Source organism: Panthera uncia, chromosome F1, assembly GCF_023721935.1.
Source record: "Panthera uncia isolate 11264 chromosome F1, Puncia_PCG_1.0, whole genome shotgun sequence".
NCBI classification, from domain to species: Eukaryota; Metazoa; Chordata; class Mammalia; order Carnivora; family Felidae; genus Panthera; species Panthera uncia.
The window spans coordinates 1626299-1642836 of NC_064813.1; the positions used below are offsets into that span (position 1 = coordinate 1626299).

The 16538-nt window shown below is 46.0% G+C and overlaps 1 protein-coding gene across 1 annotated transcript in view; it reads left to right on the plus strand.

Moving 5' to 3' along the window:
* The window catches only part of DNAH14 (dynein axonemal heavy chain 14), a 305880-nt gene that overhangs the window by 232061 nt on the left and 57281 nt on the right, over window positions 1-16538 (plus strand). Inside the window, exons 64-70 of the mRNA XM_049635106.1 lie at window positions 4724-4864; window positions 5991-6206; window positions 9446-9676; window positions 10100-10221; window positions 12058-12302; window positions 15677-16095; window positions 16173-16371. Coding sequence (XP_049491063.1) covers window positions 4724-4864; window positions 5991-6206; window positions 9446-9676; window positions 10100-10221; window positions 12058-12302; window positions 15677-16095; window positions 16173-16371 — 1573 coding nt within the window. The remainder of the gene's footprint in view (window positions 1-4723; window positions 4865-5990; window positions 6207-9445; window positions 9677-10099; window positions 10222-12057; window positions 12303-15676; window positions 16096-16172; window positions 16372-16538) is intronic.

A 16538-nucleotide genomic window follows, 5' to 3' on the forward strand; every position in this document is an offset into this window, starting at 1 on the left:
GGTTAAATCCTTCGTGGTCATGGTGTAACAAATCTTTTAATGTGTTTTTAAATCCAGTTTGCTAGTATTTTGTTGAGAATTTTTGTATCTATATCCATCGAGGATATTAGTCTGTAGTTTTATTTTTCAGGTCAGTTGCTTTATTATTCTGTAGTTTGGGATAAATAATTATGTTTCTGTATCTTTCTTGACTCTCTGTGTTGGTCTCTGTGCATTTGATAAAATAGCCACCCCTCCCTGTCCTGACAGAGTGGTCCAGAGGAGGGGATGAACCTCATCAGCCCAGCCTGAGCTCCTGGTTGTCTCTCACACCACTGCGACTGCCCAGGCAGCCTTGTGCGCTCTCAGTGGCTCCCCGTATTCAGCGTGTGCCAAGATCTATCAATGTCCCAAAGAGGAGCATCTCAGTCAGCACTGAGGCTCACTGGAAGCCTGTGTAAATAGTTCTCTTCAGGGACAGCTTGGGAGATGGGTGTTTCTGTCTGCGTCCTCGGCACTGAGCCAATTAAGATCTGTTTCTTTGTTTATTATAGTTCTGTGGGACCCACAAATGCAAGAGCTGCTGGACACCAAAGCCAGGTGCTCAAGTGGTATATCCTCTGGGCCACAGCCACCAAGGCCGGGATGCCATATATGTGCACAAGTTCCTTCCAGGGAGAGGGCAGAGACCTTGAGTGCGCCAAAGGGAGAGTGTGGAGATGGTACCTACTGGTCCCCCCTAAATGTGCACTAAGCTAGAAGCCTAGCTTAGTGTGGCCTCAGGCCACAGCCTCATTCAGAGAGGCCTCTTTAAAGCAAAGCCTGGGAGGGAGGCATTTCTATCTCCACCTTTGTGCTGCATCCTGGGGGAACAGCCAGTCAGAAAGTATTTGTTTGCTATAGTCTAGCGGTCTCATGGATGCAGGCCCTCTTGGCTTTCAGAGCTAACTGTTCGGACTCCCATCCCTCAGGCAGAAGTCTTAAAAGTTGAGACACTAGGTGTTGGGCTCAAAACCTTTGCCTTCAGAGAGAAGTTGGGAGTTGGGAGTTCTCTCTTGTGTATCTCTTGCATATCGCTGTGCCAGGGGCGGGGTTGTGGTGAGAGTGTGTCTCAGCCTTCCATGTTTGGATGTGAGTACTTCTCGTTCGCCCAACGTATAGGAGTCGCTCTGCTGGTTTCCGAATCTCTTTCATGGGGAACAGCCCCATGTGTGGCTGTAGGCTTGGTGTGGCCACAGGAGCAGGTGAGTTCAGATTCCTCATCTCACCATTTGGGACTGGAACTCCCTTTCACTTATTCTTGACTCGTGGTGTCTTCCATTTTGGTATGTACTCAATTCCCATGATCCTCACGATTTTTTGTGTATTTTTTGTCTTTTCACTCATTTACCCAACAAATACTTATTTATAATACTGTCTATTTGTTTTTATTATTATCAAGTAGTAGGCGAGAAAAAAATAAAGTCTAAATTTCAATCAGAACCTTACTCACTGATACTCTCCATTCCCCTCCAGCTCACAACCATGGCCTTCATGAGAAGTTGCTAATATGTTAACTCATTGACACAAGTGTATTTGAAATGTATATATGTATATAAAATACTGACAGATGCACTTAATACTTTAAAAGTGAGTGTAGTAGTTAACTCCACTGATTTTAAGCCCTTCACTGAGGTTTTCTCCTCACTGAGTTATATTCTGTCTCCCATTTTAAAAATAGGTCTCTTGTTCATCTGTGCCCTAGTGTAAAAAAAAAGTTCGTAAAACTCTAGGGAACTTAGGGGAAATCAATAGCGCAAGAACATACTATATTACATGAACATTCATTTAAAAATGTTACCTTGGGGAGTACCTGGGTGGCTGAGTTGATTAAGGGTCCAACTCTTGATTTTGTCTCAGGTCGAATCTCATGGTTCATGTTTGAGCCCCACATCCGGCTCTGCACTGACTGCACACAGCCTGCTTGGGATTCTCTCTCTCCCTCGCTCTCTGCCCCTCCCCCATCCATGTGCGCATGCTTTCTCTCTCGACCTCTCTCAGAAATAAATAAGCTTTCTAAAACACGTTACCTTGGGAACACAGTGTTGTCATATAATAGAAATTCCGTGTGTTCAAAGATGCTCAACATCACTGACTGTCAAGGAAAATACAACAAGATGCCATCATACACCTGTCAGGGTGGCTAAAATCAACAACACAAGAAACCACAGTGCTGGCAAGGATGGGGAGGAAGGGGAACCCTTGTGCACTGTTGGTGGGAATGCAACCACTGTGGAGAACAGTATGGCGGTTCCTCAAAGCATTAAAAAGAGAATTTCCATATTATGACCCAGTAATTCCACGACTGGGTATTTACCCAAAGAATACAGAAACACTAATTCGAAAAGAGGTATGCAACCCTGTGTTTATTGCAATGTTATTTACCAAAGCCAAGACATGGAAGCAACCTAAGTGTCCATCAGTAGACAAGTGGATAAAGAAGATGTGGCATATATACACAGTGGAATATTACTCAGCCATAAACAAGAATGAAACTTGCCATTTGCGATAACGTGGATGGAGCTAGAGAGTATAATGCTAAGCAAAATAAGTCAGAGAAAGAAAAACACGTATGATTTCGCTCATACTTGGAATTTAAAAAAACAAACAAGCAAAGGGGAAAATAGAAAAAGAAACCAAGAAATAGACTCTTAACTGCAGAGAACACAGTGCTGGTCACCAGAGGGCAGTGAGTGGGGGGGATGGGGGAAATAGGAGATGGGGGATAAGGAGGGCACTTGTGATGAGCACCGGGTGATGTAGGGAAGTGTTGATTCACTGTATTATACACCTGAAACTAATATAACCCTGTACATTAAACTGGAACTAAAGAAAATAAAAAATTTAAGTAAGTAAGTAAGTGATGGTACAAAGCAAAAAAAAAAAAAAAAAAAAAAGAAAGATTTCGTGTGTTTAATTGAATCCGTAAGTCGTTCGCTTGAATCTTTATATGACTCGCTCGGCCATGAGTAGCAAGAGTGTTTTCTCAGAAAAATCAAATCGGAGGGAAGGAGCAAGCAAACACAACATTTTTAAAAAAAAAAATTTTTTTATAACGTTTATTTATTTTTGAGACAGAGAGAGACAGAGCACGAACGGGGGAGGGGCAGAGAGATAGGGAGACACAGAATCAGAAGCAGGCTCCAGGCTCTGAGGCATCCGCCCAGAGCCCGACGCGGGGCTCGAACCCACGGACCGCGAGATCGTGACCTGAGCCGAAGTCGGACGCTTAACCGACTGAGCCACCCAGGCGCCCCTACAACATTTTATATCAGAGTAGAAGCAACGGAGTAATGATTGTGGGTGAACCAGGAGTGAGTCGTAAATCATTAGTCACTCCAAAAGTAGCTCGTGTGTGTATGTGTTTAAAGATTAGGCATTTTCACCAGGATAACATGTTTAGAATAGGAGGAGAAATCACAAATTATGAACTGCGTTCAGTAAGCACAGTTTTGTGTACACAGTTTGTGAACCTGCCGTGTTCAAGTCCCCATGCTAAGTACAGTCTTCAAAGATTTTGAGAAGACGAAAACATCTTTCAAAACTACAAATAACAACATAAAGATAATATAAGGATACTAAGGGGGCGCCTGAGTGGCTCAGTCGGTTAAGCGTCCGACTTCGGCTCAGGTCACGATCTCGCGGTCCATGAGTTCGAGCCCCGCGTCGGGCTCTGTGCTGACAGCTCAGAGCCTGGAGCCTGTTTCGGATTCTGTGTCTCCCTCTCTCTCTGACCCTCCCCCGTTCATGCTCTGTCTCTCTCTGTCTCAAAAATAAATAAACGTTAAAAAAAATTAAAAACAAAAAAAAGAAAAAGGATACTAAGGCCACAACCCCAGAGATAATAACAGGCAACGTATAATTACTTCTCAAATGGCAGTTATAAACTGTGGATTTGACAAGACTGAGGCTTTGTGACAGCTGCAAAGTGGTGAGAATTTTAAAGAATGCTTTGGATTTACATCCCTTTAAGGAACGGTTTCAGGCATTAGGAAAGGACGGGAGCCACATCCCAGAAGGACGCACGTTTAAGGAGTGTTTCAGAAATGTGGACAAAAGCAGTCTGGCTACAGTGTACTATTACGGGAAAGGACATGGCATTGGGGAGGAGGGGGTTGGGGTCAGACCGTGGAGGCTTTTATTGACAAGACCAGAAATTTGAGCCATATCTGTAGGCAGTCACTTCTATAGAGACTCAGATGCTCAAATGCTTTTGAGCAAGGGCGCTAGCAAGATAAGTGGTAATTTAAGGAAATCGTCTTATCGGCTGTTCATGAAAATGTGTTTCCGGCTGACTGCCTGCGGATAGTCTAATGGCCACTTCGTCCGACCAGCCTTACTTCGAAAACTCATCGGTTCCTCCAGGCTGGTCATCGTATCTAGAACGACGAAGTTCGGTCATTTTGTTAGAGAAGGAAACTGGATGTGACACAACATTTTCAGTGCAAAAAATAAATCAGAAAAGGATGAATCTTCAAGGGCCAAGCTCGTAAGAAAGCCTAGTGAGGAAGGTGGCATTTTACACAGTAACTTTAGTATCAAGAAATCCTGTACTTAGTTACTACATTTTTCTTGTCAACACAATCCTCTGTCCAGGATGTGTAAATGGAGTGGTTACACACCATACGCGTACAAATGACAGTTAAACTCTTGAGGCAACATGCGAGTGACACTTGGTCTCAACAGTGAACGAACTGTCTTTCAGGTGGAAGAACACGTGCTGGCCTTGCAGGCGGCCTACAAAGACCTCGTGGCCAAAAAGCAGCTGCTAGCAAACAGAAGGAAACTGGCCACCAGGCGCCTGCAGTGTGCATCTGTCTTACTAACCAGCCTGGAAGGCGAGAAGGTGTGGCTCTCTCTGCCTTTATGTCCCGTCCTTAATGGCTACTGGGCTTGGCGAACCCAAGATGTCACTTTCCCTGAAGGTCATATCACGTACCTCCTCAAACTCTCTTCTCATCCAGTCTTTTTTACTGAGATCAGCAGACACTCCTACTCCTGATAAAAACAAAGGAGTCCTGGGGCGCCTGGGTGGCTCAGTCGGTTGAGCGTCCGACTTCTGCTCAGGTGATGATCTCACGGTTCATGAGTTCGAACCCCGCGGCGGGCTCTGTGCTGATGGCTCAGAGCCTGGAGCCTGGTTCAGATTCTGTGTCTCCCTCTCTCTCTGCCCCTCCCCCACTTGTGCTCTGTCTCTCTGTCTCTCAAAAATGAATACGTGTAAAAAAAAATTTTCTTTTAAATAAACAAAGGAGTCCTGGTCAAGTAGCCTTAAGACAGAGGGAACAGACTATGCAGATCAGACCTTACTTTCTCTTGCTCCCAAGACGTCAGTTCCCTTGTCTGATGAGGGGCACAGAGTCCATGAGTATGTCATGAGCTCCCCGGTCCAACGCAGGGACCACCCCCGCCGAACGCATAAAACAAGGGTGGCTGAAAGGGAGGGGATGTCATCAGGAAGGGAGAGGAACACCTCTAGAGCTCTTTTATCTTCTGTTTTCCATTCCCTCTGATCCTCCCTAAGCTTCAACCTCCTCCTCCGAAAGTGAAGTCAGTGGCTTTTACTTAACAGGGTATTAGAAGTGCCAAGTGAGATGGTCAAGGTAAAATGCCGGTTAGACACGTTAGGATTCGATAAATGCCGATCACTATTATTATTGAATATCATTAATAATACAATGAATTACTCTAGTTATGTTAAAAATTATCTTCATCACACAAAGGATTTGACATGGCTATCAGCCCTAACACACATGACACTGTTGACAAATCCAAGGGTAGGACTCGTGTTATCCTCAGAAAACAGTTTGTGTTATGATGTCCTCCATTACTCCCTTTGATGCAAACACCGATGAAAAGGGTCATAGTGGTAGCAATGCTGGGTCCCAGTAGAGGACCACGAATACCTAAATGTCTCATGATAGCATATTTGATGTCAAGTTTCAAGAGCTCACTTTTATGTTAACATTTAGACTCAATGGCCAGAAACAATCGATCAAATAGACAAGAAGTTGGAAAGAATCTGGGGTGACGTGCTTCTTTCAGCAGCGTGCATCGTCTACAGCGGGGCGTTGACAGCAGAATTTCGCCAGTTGATTGTGAACAAATGGGAGACTCTCTGCACCGAAAACAGCATCCCTTTGTCGCCCAACTTTTCTTTAATTGAAGTCATGGCCCCAAACCACGAGGTACTAACGTATTTCTGTTATCAGTTAAGGGGCTGCTGTTCTTGATTTGAATTTGGGGCGTAAGTGCATTTTGTTTTGGCTTAGATCTTTTCCCCAACTTGTTTTAACAAAGGAAAATACTGAAATTTGTTCCGGGTCTTTAAAAAAAAATTTTTTTTTTTAAATTATAGTTCTTTTTTTTTTTAATTTTTTTTTTAACGTTTATTTATTTTTGAGACAGAGACAGATCATGAATGGGGGAGGGTCAGAGAGAGGGAGACACAGAATCTGAAACAGGCTCCAGGCTCTGAGCGGTCAGCACAGAGCCCGACGCAGGGCTGGAACTCACGGACCGCGAGATCATGACCTGAGCCGAAGTCAGACGCTTAACCGACTGAGCCACCCAGGCGCCCCTTTTAAATTATAGTTCTAATGCCTCAGTTAGTTCCATCTCTTTCCCATCCTCTGGGCAAAAGCCACAGAATATCCTCTTACTCGTTGTAATCCTCCCGACCTACCCTAAGAAGTATAGCCAGTTTCTCTCCCAGAAACCCCTTTCGTTAATTAAATCAGTGAACTTACTGAACCACAGGTAGCGTTCTTAGAAAGAGCCAACAATATAGACCTCACATTTATCCACGTATCAATAAATATTTGTTGTCGATCTATGTTGAAAGGTTAAAAAAAAGAAATACCCCTTTTTAAATTCATCCCCAAAGAGTAATTTTAGATTGATTCCCCCAGTGATAACTCAACTTAAACTGACTATCCAATCTATAAAAAGTCTCAGAAGCAGATACTGGCTTCTCATTTTCATAATAGTAGTAACCAACTTAAGGCCAAACATATCCATAATTATATTAGATGTAAACAGTCTTAAAGGTCCGTATGTGTGCCAGGACAAACAGTGACACCAAAGGAGAACAGAGAGCCAAAAACAGGCCCATACACACACGGACAAAGCTGATATTACAGTGCAGGGAGGAATGGGTAGTCTTTTCAGTAAATAGGGATGAGTAATTGAATATCTGTAAGGAGGGAAGGAAGGAAGGAAGGAAGGAAGGAAAGAAAGAAGAAAGGGAGAGAGAGAGAGAGAGAGAGAAAGAAAGAAAGAAAGAAAGAAAGAAAGAAAGAAGAAAGAGAGGGAGAGAGAGAGAGAGAGAAAGAAAGAAAGAAAGAAAGAAAGAAAAAAAGAAATATGACCATGACCTCACACCAAACATAAAAAGTCAACTGCAGTTGAACTGTGGACCCAACTGTGGAAGACACAGGAATAAAGCATAATTTAGGAGAGTATGTTCATGACCCAGGTTAAGAAAAGATTTTTCAAGCAGAACTAACCATAAAGGAAAACATTAATCGAATTACATTAAAATTTACACCTTCTGTTCATCCAAAGACACCACTGAGAGGGTGTAAAGAGAAGTCAAAGAACAGGAGAGGATATTTGTAACACCTGAGTTCAACAAAGGGCCGAAGCGTCCTAGCCGTGGTACAGTAACCACCAATCAATGAGCAAGAGACGTTCAACCCAGTAAATAAATGGGCGAGAGCCTTGAACAGGTCGCTCACAAGAGACTATGCAAATAGCCAATAAATATTTGAAAGGGGCTTACCATCACTATTCACTGGGGGAATGAGAGTTAACTCTAGAGATATCACAACACATCAGCCAAAGGACTAAAATCTGAAAGACTAACAATATTAAGAGCACGGATCTGGAGTAACAAATTCTCATATACTGCTGGTGAGAATACAAAATGCTAAAATCATCTTAGAAAGCTGACTTTAGCTACAAGTATTAAAAATCCACATACCCTAAGACCTAACATTCCTAGGTGTCTCCCCAAAGGAATGCATATATACGTTGATCAAAAGAATATAAAAGAACGTTCACTGTGGCGTTGTTTTAGCCAAAAACTTGAGACACAATCCAAGTGCCCTCCCCAATAGGACGGATGAATAAAGAAGCCTGGGTGTGTTCATACAGTGGATACAGTTGGACCACTACACCCACGAAGCCAGACAGAAAAGAGGATATACTTTAACTTTCCTTGATCGAAAGTTCCAAAATTAGCAAAATGAAACTATAGGAATACATACTTCAGTAAGACAATAAGGAAAAGCATGAAAGTCGGGGGCATGATTAATTTTTTAAAATACAAACTCTGGGGGCGCCTGGGTGGCCCCGTCGGTTAAGCATCCGACCTCGGCTCATGTCACGATCTCACGGTTTGGGAGTTCGAGCCCCACGTCAGGCTCTCTGCTGACAGCACGGAGCCTGCTTCGGATCCGCTATCCCTGCCCCTCTGCACCTTCCCCACTCACGCCCTCTCTCTCAAAAATGAATACACATTTTAAAAAAAAAATCCAGAAGCAATTACTGAATATGAAGTTTTCTTAAAAAAAAATAATAGTATAAAGTAGAAACTCGAGTCTGCAGCTTATATCTCTGTCCACGCTGACCTCTGCTCCACGCCTCAATTTGGGTGCAGTCTGTGCCCCAATCAGCAGGACTCCCTGTGGTTTTCAGGATTCTTCGCCCCCTCATGTTTCCTTCTATGTAGACGTCAAGAGCACACAGTTCTTCACGGGCTTAAACAAAATCTTTTTCTTTCTTTCAAAACTGAAAAGTATCCTTGGCTCCTCACGGGGATGCCCTGGCGCCTCTCCCTGGAATGTCTCTGCTGTCCTTTCCTTCCCCGACCTCCATGGGCCTTCTGGGCTTTTTTCTCCCAACCTGCTGAGACTGCCAGGAAATCCGGATGAAGTTTATCCATTGGAGTCAGCTCCGGAGTCAAACCCTCGGTCTGCCTCTTACTCTGACGGCACGACCACGGGCGAAGCCCAGTTCCTCCTCGAGAAGTGAGGGCTGCAGCAGTTAACTAGACGATGACGTGTGTCCTTGGCGGCGGCGGGAGTGCGGTGGCCGCCGCGCCGCCATCTGTACAATTCTGTGGCGTTGCGCGTGTCACAGACGCATCAGAGCCCAGCGTCCTTGGGAACATATTTCGTATCGATCTCCCATTGCATCTTTGTTGTGAGGGCCGCTCCTCCGTCCTGATGAACAGAAAGGGGTAATTTAGCGAAGAGTTACCCAGAATTTCGTATCCCAGTGTTTTAAATGATTCATGTCCTCACTCCTTTTAAGTGTCATTTGCTTTTTCTAAAGCAGTGGCCCTGTAGGGTGCCTCAGTGTCCCGTAGGGACAGCGCGAGCAGGCGTGCGGAGCAGTGAAGGCACTAACGCTCTCCTTCCAGATCCGCCGGTGGCATTCTCAGGGGCTCCCGCTCGGTCAGTATTCAGCAGAGAACGCCATCTTGACCAGGAACAGCCTGCAGTGGCCGCTGCTGATTGACCCACATAAGCAGGCTCACAACTGGATCCGGCAGACGGAAGGGTCCAGGCTGCAGGAGCTCTCCATGGAGGACGGCAGCCACATCCAAACTATTGAAAATGCTGTGAAGACAGGAGGGAGTGTCCTCTTGCAGGTATTTGGACGGAATGGCCTAACTCCCTAATTCCCTGCAGCTGCAGTATAGACCGTGCACCGAGTGTAGACTCCCCTAATTCGTGCAGCTGCAGTATAGACCATGCACCGAGCATGGACCCCCTAATTCCCTGCAGCTGCAGTATAGACCACGCACCGAGCGTAGACCCCCTAATTCTGTGCAGCTGCAGTATAGACTACGCACCGAGCATAGAGACTAAAAGCTTTTAATTACAGGTAACTTTGTCAAGGGAAAAGTAATAAGTACATACGTACAGTGACTTGTCAATGTTCCGTTCTCTCAGATCAGGCTTTCTTTGGTGCCCAAGTACTAACAAGATTTACATTTTTAAATGCTGTGACTTTCCAACTGACTTATTTATTATAAGATGAACTTTTTATTTATGTCTGTTGGGTCTTTCAGAATCTCCCTGAAACATTAGCTCCAAGTTTAAAGGCAATTTTGAAGAAGGAGATCTATCAGAAAAGAGGACAATATTTCATAAGGGTTGAGGATTCTGAGATTGAATACAATTCCCAATTTAGGTAATGTCTCTCACAGTTAAATTGAGTCAAATGTTTGTATTCTCTAAGATCGATATCATGGAAGGCCCTGTGCCTCAGTCCTGGTGAGCTTTTCCTGGAGGAAATGGTGAGATTGCGTTTGGAATGTTTTGTTTGTGTTTCCGGGGCACATTCATCAGTACACAGAAGAGAGAACGGAGTTTTGTTCATCAAGCCGTTCCCAACCAGTATTTTCCGTGCCGTGCCTGATAAAACCTGGGCAAGAGGGGTCCCCAGAAAGGTGTGGAGCAGCAGCCAGCCGGAAGCCGGACCCCACTCGACCCCACTTGATCTGTTTGCATCACATCTGATTTTGGCAGGAAAAGCTTCTGCTCCTTTATCAAACAAAATCCGTACTGGATATCTGGAGGGAGCAGGGAGAGATTTTGCCTGGTCCGATGAAAACGTTTCCATGTTCCTGGCAGTTAGGGACCTTCAGGAACTCTGCCCCCCCCCCTCCCCGACCAGCCAGCTTCGCCAAGGACTTTTATACAGTCACATTGAACACTATAAAAATGCAGTTCCCAAGGGAATGAGACATTTGAGTTGCCAGAGACAAGCACTCTCCCCGCGAACTCATAACCAGCAGGTCGTTATGTAGGGAGTGATCAGCACAGGGGAGTTAGAAGCTGGGTTTACTGGTACCCAGCCCGGTGCGCTTAACTGCGCTACGGGGGCTCTGACACGCTGGGTCCTCACCTGGTCCTGGTGGTCAGTGGGTCGATCTGTCGGTCAGCGGGTCCTCGCCCCCGGGCAGGGTCCCAAAGTCTGGCTCTTCACCACCCCCTTGCAGCCGGGAATCTCCTCTCCCAGTCTCCCTCCTTCGGTTAAGAAAACATTTTGCAAAGTACAGTTATGTTCCTCCAAACAACATTCTAGGGATTTGATAGGTGTCACTCAAAAAAGGGGTCCCATAGTTTTGAAAAGCGCGAGGTTAAAGAAAGTTAGACGGGAGGCTTTTTCCCTCGAGGACTTAAAACCCCTGATTTAACAAACACTCTCCGGGACACAGCCGACAAATTACGGATTGAGCAACAGCCCCAGGAATGAATGAAGCAACGTCCTGCTGAGTGGACAGCCCGGTGCCCGTGTCTGAATTGTGTGTGTGAGGAGGGGGTGGAGGGCACGGTCGCGGAGGGCAGACTGGCGACAGGTCCCCGCTCTGTCGCTTTCTGGCCGTGGACTGTGAGCAGCTTACGTGGACCCTCGCAGCCCCCATTCCACCCTCTATAAAATGGGACGAGGAATCGCCCCTGCTGTATTGGGGTATCGGGTCATGTGGAGACCGCACAAGACCCAGAATCACTCCTGACCCTCCCCCCGGGCACCACCCTGCTCCAGGCCACCATCACCTCTCCCATGTTAACCAGTCTCCCGCTTCCTTCTCCCCCATCCCCACCCCCACCCTGGATACTGTCCAGGCGGCAGCTGGAGGGGCCCGTTGGAGAAGGCCGGCCACCCTCTGCCCCCAGCTTCCGTGGGGCTCTCACTCGGTGCAGACACTACGGTGCTGACGGTCCCCAGAGGGCAGGTCAGGGCTCCTACTAGTTAGTTAACGCTTTTCTCTCCTCTGTCCCGATGCGGGGACCACATATGGTCGGAACGTAATCTGCGGCTGTATTTTAAGTTATAAATAGCAAATTCATTCACAGAGTATAGATTGAGAGCCTATGTTGCATACAGGGCTGAACAACACTAAAAATTAACCGTGTCTGCTTCCGGGAGAAATATTTCTTTCCATTATTTCGTAAATTAGTTTCCTTTGTTTTCCTGCCGCCGCGGGGCCTTTGAATAACTGGCGTCTTTCTCATGCTTTAGGTTGTTCATCTCCACAGAGGTAGACAACCCCCATCTTCCTCCGTCGGTTTATAACTTTGTTACCGTGATCAACTTCACCTTAACGTTCCGAGATTTGCAGGATCAACTCCTTTCTACCGTACTAACTCACGAAGTTCCTCACTTAGAAAGTCAACGTTTCCAGTTGTCGGAGAGTATATCCCTTGATGCTGGGAGTCTTGAAGAGCTAGAAGAACAAACGTTAAATGTACTGGAGACCGTGCAAGGTTAGTAAAGGTATTTCGTGGCATTGGGAGACCTCTGCTAACTCCGTGAAGGACAGAAGAAAAGCCAGAAGGGCCCTATTCTGAATCGGTACCAAAAATACCAGATCTGCCGTTTCCACCGGAGAACTGATTGATGGGGGTGAAACACCCTGTCTCTAAAATGAAATGCGGTCCCACTTCTGTGTCAGCTCATCATGCCGCAGGACATTCGCCACGAGGCAGTCAGTAGAAGTTGTAAGAAAAATCCTACAGAGGCTGGTTGGTGCCTCCTTGTTCTCTGCCATTTACAGCAGTTGTCTGACATCTGTTCTGTGTATCAGGTTAGACCGGAGACCTAAAGAGTAGGTTTCCCCACGAATTCATAACTAACATATACAAGGCCATAATGCGGTGACTTGTGTGTCCATTAAACGATGGTGTTTATTACAATAGCAGTAGAAATTCCTGTGTTCCTCTTCAACACAGGAGGTAGCTAAGAAACCATAGTCTTTACATTTCAACAACATAATTTCTAAACAGCTAAAGATGAAGCATTACAACTTCCTGGGGCGCGCTGGCTGCTCTGCTCCTGAAGGGGTCCTGGATCCCCAGTTTCAACACGCAGGATGGGGGTGCGCTCACGCGAGCAAGCACGAGACGCTAGACGGGTGTCCTACGGGCGCCGCCATCCGACACTGTCTCCCCGGAGCCGGCATCAGATTCCCTTCCCCTTACGGTTTCAGTCCCACGAGACCGCCCCCTCCCCACAGACGGGCTTCAGATCGCAAGTTCCAGCAACCCCTCCTGAGGTCTGATTCATTTGCTGCAGCACTCACAGAGCCCAGGAAACCCGTTGCTCTCTGGATCCCTGGTCTCTTGTGAAAGGATGGAACTCGGACCAGCCTGGTGGGCGTAGACGAGGTCCGGGGAGGGTGCGGCTGCCACGTTAACCCTCTGTCCACCGCCCTCCCTCCCGGTGAGGTGATCCGCGTCCTTAGGTGGAGTCCAGAGTCGCCTCGCTAACCTAACAAAACACACCTTTCTTACCCTCTTCTGTCCTTTAGAAATCCCCAGGGTTTTTAGAGCTCTCAGCCGGGAGGAAGACCTCCTGTATATTTCTTATTATAGGTCACAGGGTCGCAGCTCATCTGAGGTCACATACTTGTTATCTAACGGTGGGTTCCTGTTCGTTCTCTCTCTTTACTGGCGACTCTGGGGCTCGACCGACTCTCAGATGCTTTCGTTCCTATTAAGGATCGACTACATTCCCTCCTGTTCTAATCACAGCCATTACGCTATTTCTGTGTAACCTATGGCTAAGCCATGCTTCTGTTAATGACAAGACCAGTCACATGGACCAGGTTGTCACGTCTGTTTCCCTCGGGAGGTGGAATGAGTCAGCAGCAAAAGCAGGACGCGTAGGACTTAGGTGACACACAGAAGGAGACATGGTTGGTCCGACTCACAAGTCCCGTTTCATGAACCGCTATATGCAACCGTCACGTTTGGGCTATAACTTTTGTCTACATTGAACCAAAGACAGACTTGATGAGACAAAAGGAAAGTTGTTTCTGATAACACACATTGGCGCACGCCCACACACGCCTGCACACGTCCACGCACGTCCACACACGTCCGCACAGCGTGTCATTATGCCTTTGGTGCTTACTCCTACCGCTTGTTCCTCGTGGTAGAGTCTGAGGGTTTTTTTTTTTTTAAGTTTATTTATTTATTTTGAAAGAGAAAGAGCACAAGTGGGGGAAGAGCAGAGAAAGAGAGAAAGAGACAGAATCCCAAGCAGGCTCCACGCTGCCAGTAGAGAGCCCAGCACGGGGCTCAGTCCCACAAACTGTGAGAACTTGACCTGAGCCGAGGTCAAGAGTCGGGTGCTTAACTGACTGAGCCCCCCTGGTGCCCCTCTGAGATTTTTGTAAAGACTAACCTTTTCCTAATAGTGGTTATAATTTTACCAGTAGTGGTTATAATAAAAATTGTTCTGGAAAAAAAACTAAAGAGACTCCTTGACTCAGTACACATTTTTTCTTCCCTTTTTCCAAGTTTTAGTAAAGTAGATCATCCTTACTATCTCTTTGTAAGTATTCTGTCTTTACTGTGGCTCCCCAACCGCTGTGGGAAACCCAGGTAGAGTGGGGACTATGAGAGGTGGCCCACAGCTGAGGTCCAGACATCACTTAGGAAGCATCACCGAAATCAAGAAGCATGCGGTATCCCGGTCGTGGAATGTAATAATCCCATCATTCCTTAAAATGATCATGTGAAGCTAGGTTTAGTCCTAGGTACCATGTTTTAAGAGGGCTCTTTTCAAACCAAGGTGTCCCAAGGTAAGCATCAAGGACAGTGAGGAATCTATCAATCCTATCATTTACAAAAGGACCTGAGGAAAATGGGAATGTTTTGTCCATAAAATAATAGAATTTATGATGGAAATATGAGAATCGTCCTAAATAATTCAAAAAGGATAGAATTATTCTGTATTTCTAGAGCAATGCCTTTTCAAAAGATAAGTTGTAGCCTGATAGTGGAATGAGAAATCACTTTCCTTGGTCATTATCAACTTGATCTACTTAACAAAATAGAATACAATAGAAAATATCAGAGTACATCACAGGAAATAATGAGGCACTTGTTCTTTTCTGGAAATTTGGTTTTCATTTCCTTCCGTCCTTCGGACGGAATGGCTACTTATTATGTGCTTACAGTAAAAATAGAACGCACATGGGGTGCCTGGGGGGCTCAGTCGGTTAAGCATCCGACTTCAGCTCAGATCATGATCTCACGGTTCATGGGTTCAAGCCCCACATCAGGCTCTGTGCTGACAGCTCGGCTGAGTTGTGTGTCTCCCTCTCTGTCTGCCCCTCCCCCACTCATTCATTTCTCTCTCTCTCTCTCTCTCTCTCTCTCTCTGTCAAAAATCTATAAAAATTAAAAATAGAACCCACACACACTGAAATAATATAAAGAAGAGATGGGGGGGTACATATATGCTATTAACCAGATTATTCAGAAATATGACTCAGTTAAGAGCCCATCTCCAAAATAAAACCACCAAAAAGTCAACTGTAAAAACTCTTACAGAGGGGCACCTGGGTGGCTCAGTCGGTTAAGCATCCAACGCTTGATTTCAAGCTCAGGTCATGATCCTGGGTCCGTGGGATCGAGCCCCACATCGGGCTCTGTGCTGACAGTGTGGAGCCTGCTTGGGATTCTCTCTCTCTCTCCATCTCTTCCCTCCCTCCCCCCCCCCTCTCTCTCTCTCTCTTTCAAAATAAACTTGAAAAAAGAAATTCTTTAGAGAAAGATTTGAGGATGAGGGAATGTACTGTGTTTAACATTCCCATGGTTTTTATTCATTCAAATTCATTTTTTGTCTGTAGCATGTGTGTTAGATGATGAGGAAACTGTAGACATCTTAAGAAAATCCAAAACGACTTCAGATGAGATTTCCAAGCGCATCAAAGCGACAGAAAAAGCAGAAAGTGAAACCCAAGCGCTGCGGGAACACTACCGGTCTGTCGCGACTCGAGGCGCCCTGCTCTACTTTCTCGTGGCCGGGCTCGCCCGCCTCAACGCCATGTACCAGTTCTCCCTGGACTGGTTTCGCCAGGTGTTCGTTCGATCAGTAGCTCCCCGAAGCAAAGAACAGGAACACGGCCTGAAGAGGGAGAAAACGTCTCAGAAAAAGGTTGGTGATATCACAGACCTCGCCAAGGAACCAAAGTTAGAGAGCGACAGGCACCTCTTAGAGAAACATCTTCAACAGTCGGTAGATGTGCTGACAAGAAATGTTTTTAAGGTGAGACCTTCTCTTCTGTGACTTTTACAGACTTCTGTACAGGAGGAGGGCTAGTCTGACGTGACGTTTCCCCCTAGGTGGTGTCCTCAGCTCTGTTTCACCAACACAAGCTGTGTTTCTCCTTCCGGCTTTGCACCACGATCATGCAGAATAATGCCGGGGGCAGTCCAGTGCCGGATGACATCGGGTCCCTACCGGACGAAGAATGGGACATCTTCTTACATTCCGACACGTTGACGAACGTTAAAGGTGTGATGCCCCAGCCTAGACTTAACAGTAAGTAAAAGGTTCTTGCTCAGGGTTCAGCAAAAACCTGTTAAAAACGTGTTTCCCTGAAAAACCCTGAGAGATGTTTAAGGTGCTCCAAGCCGGTGCTTCTATATGGACTAAACTAAAAGTAGCTTCAGGTCAAGTGTGACGTGTAATTCATCCTTGTATCTTCA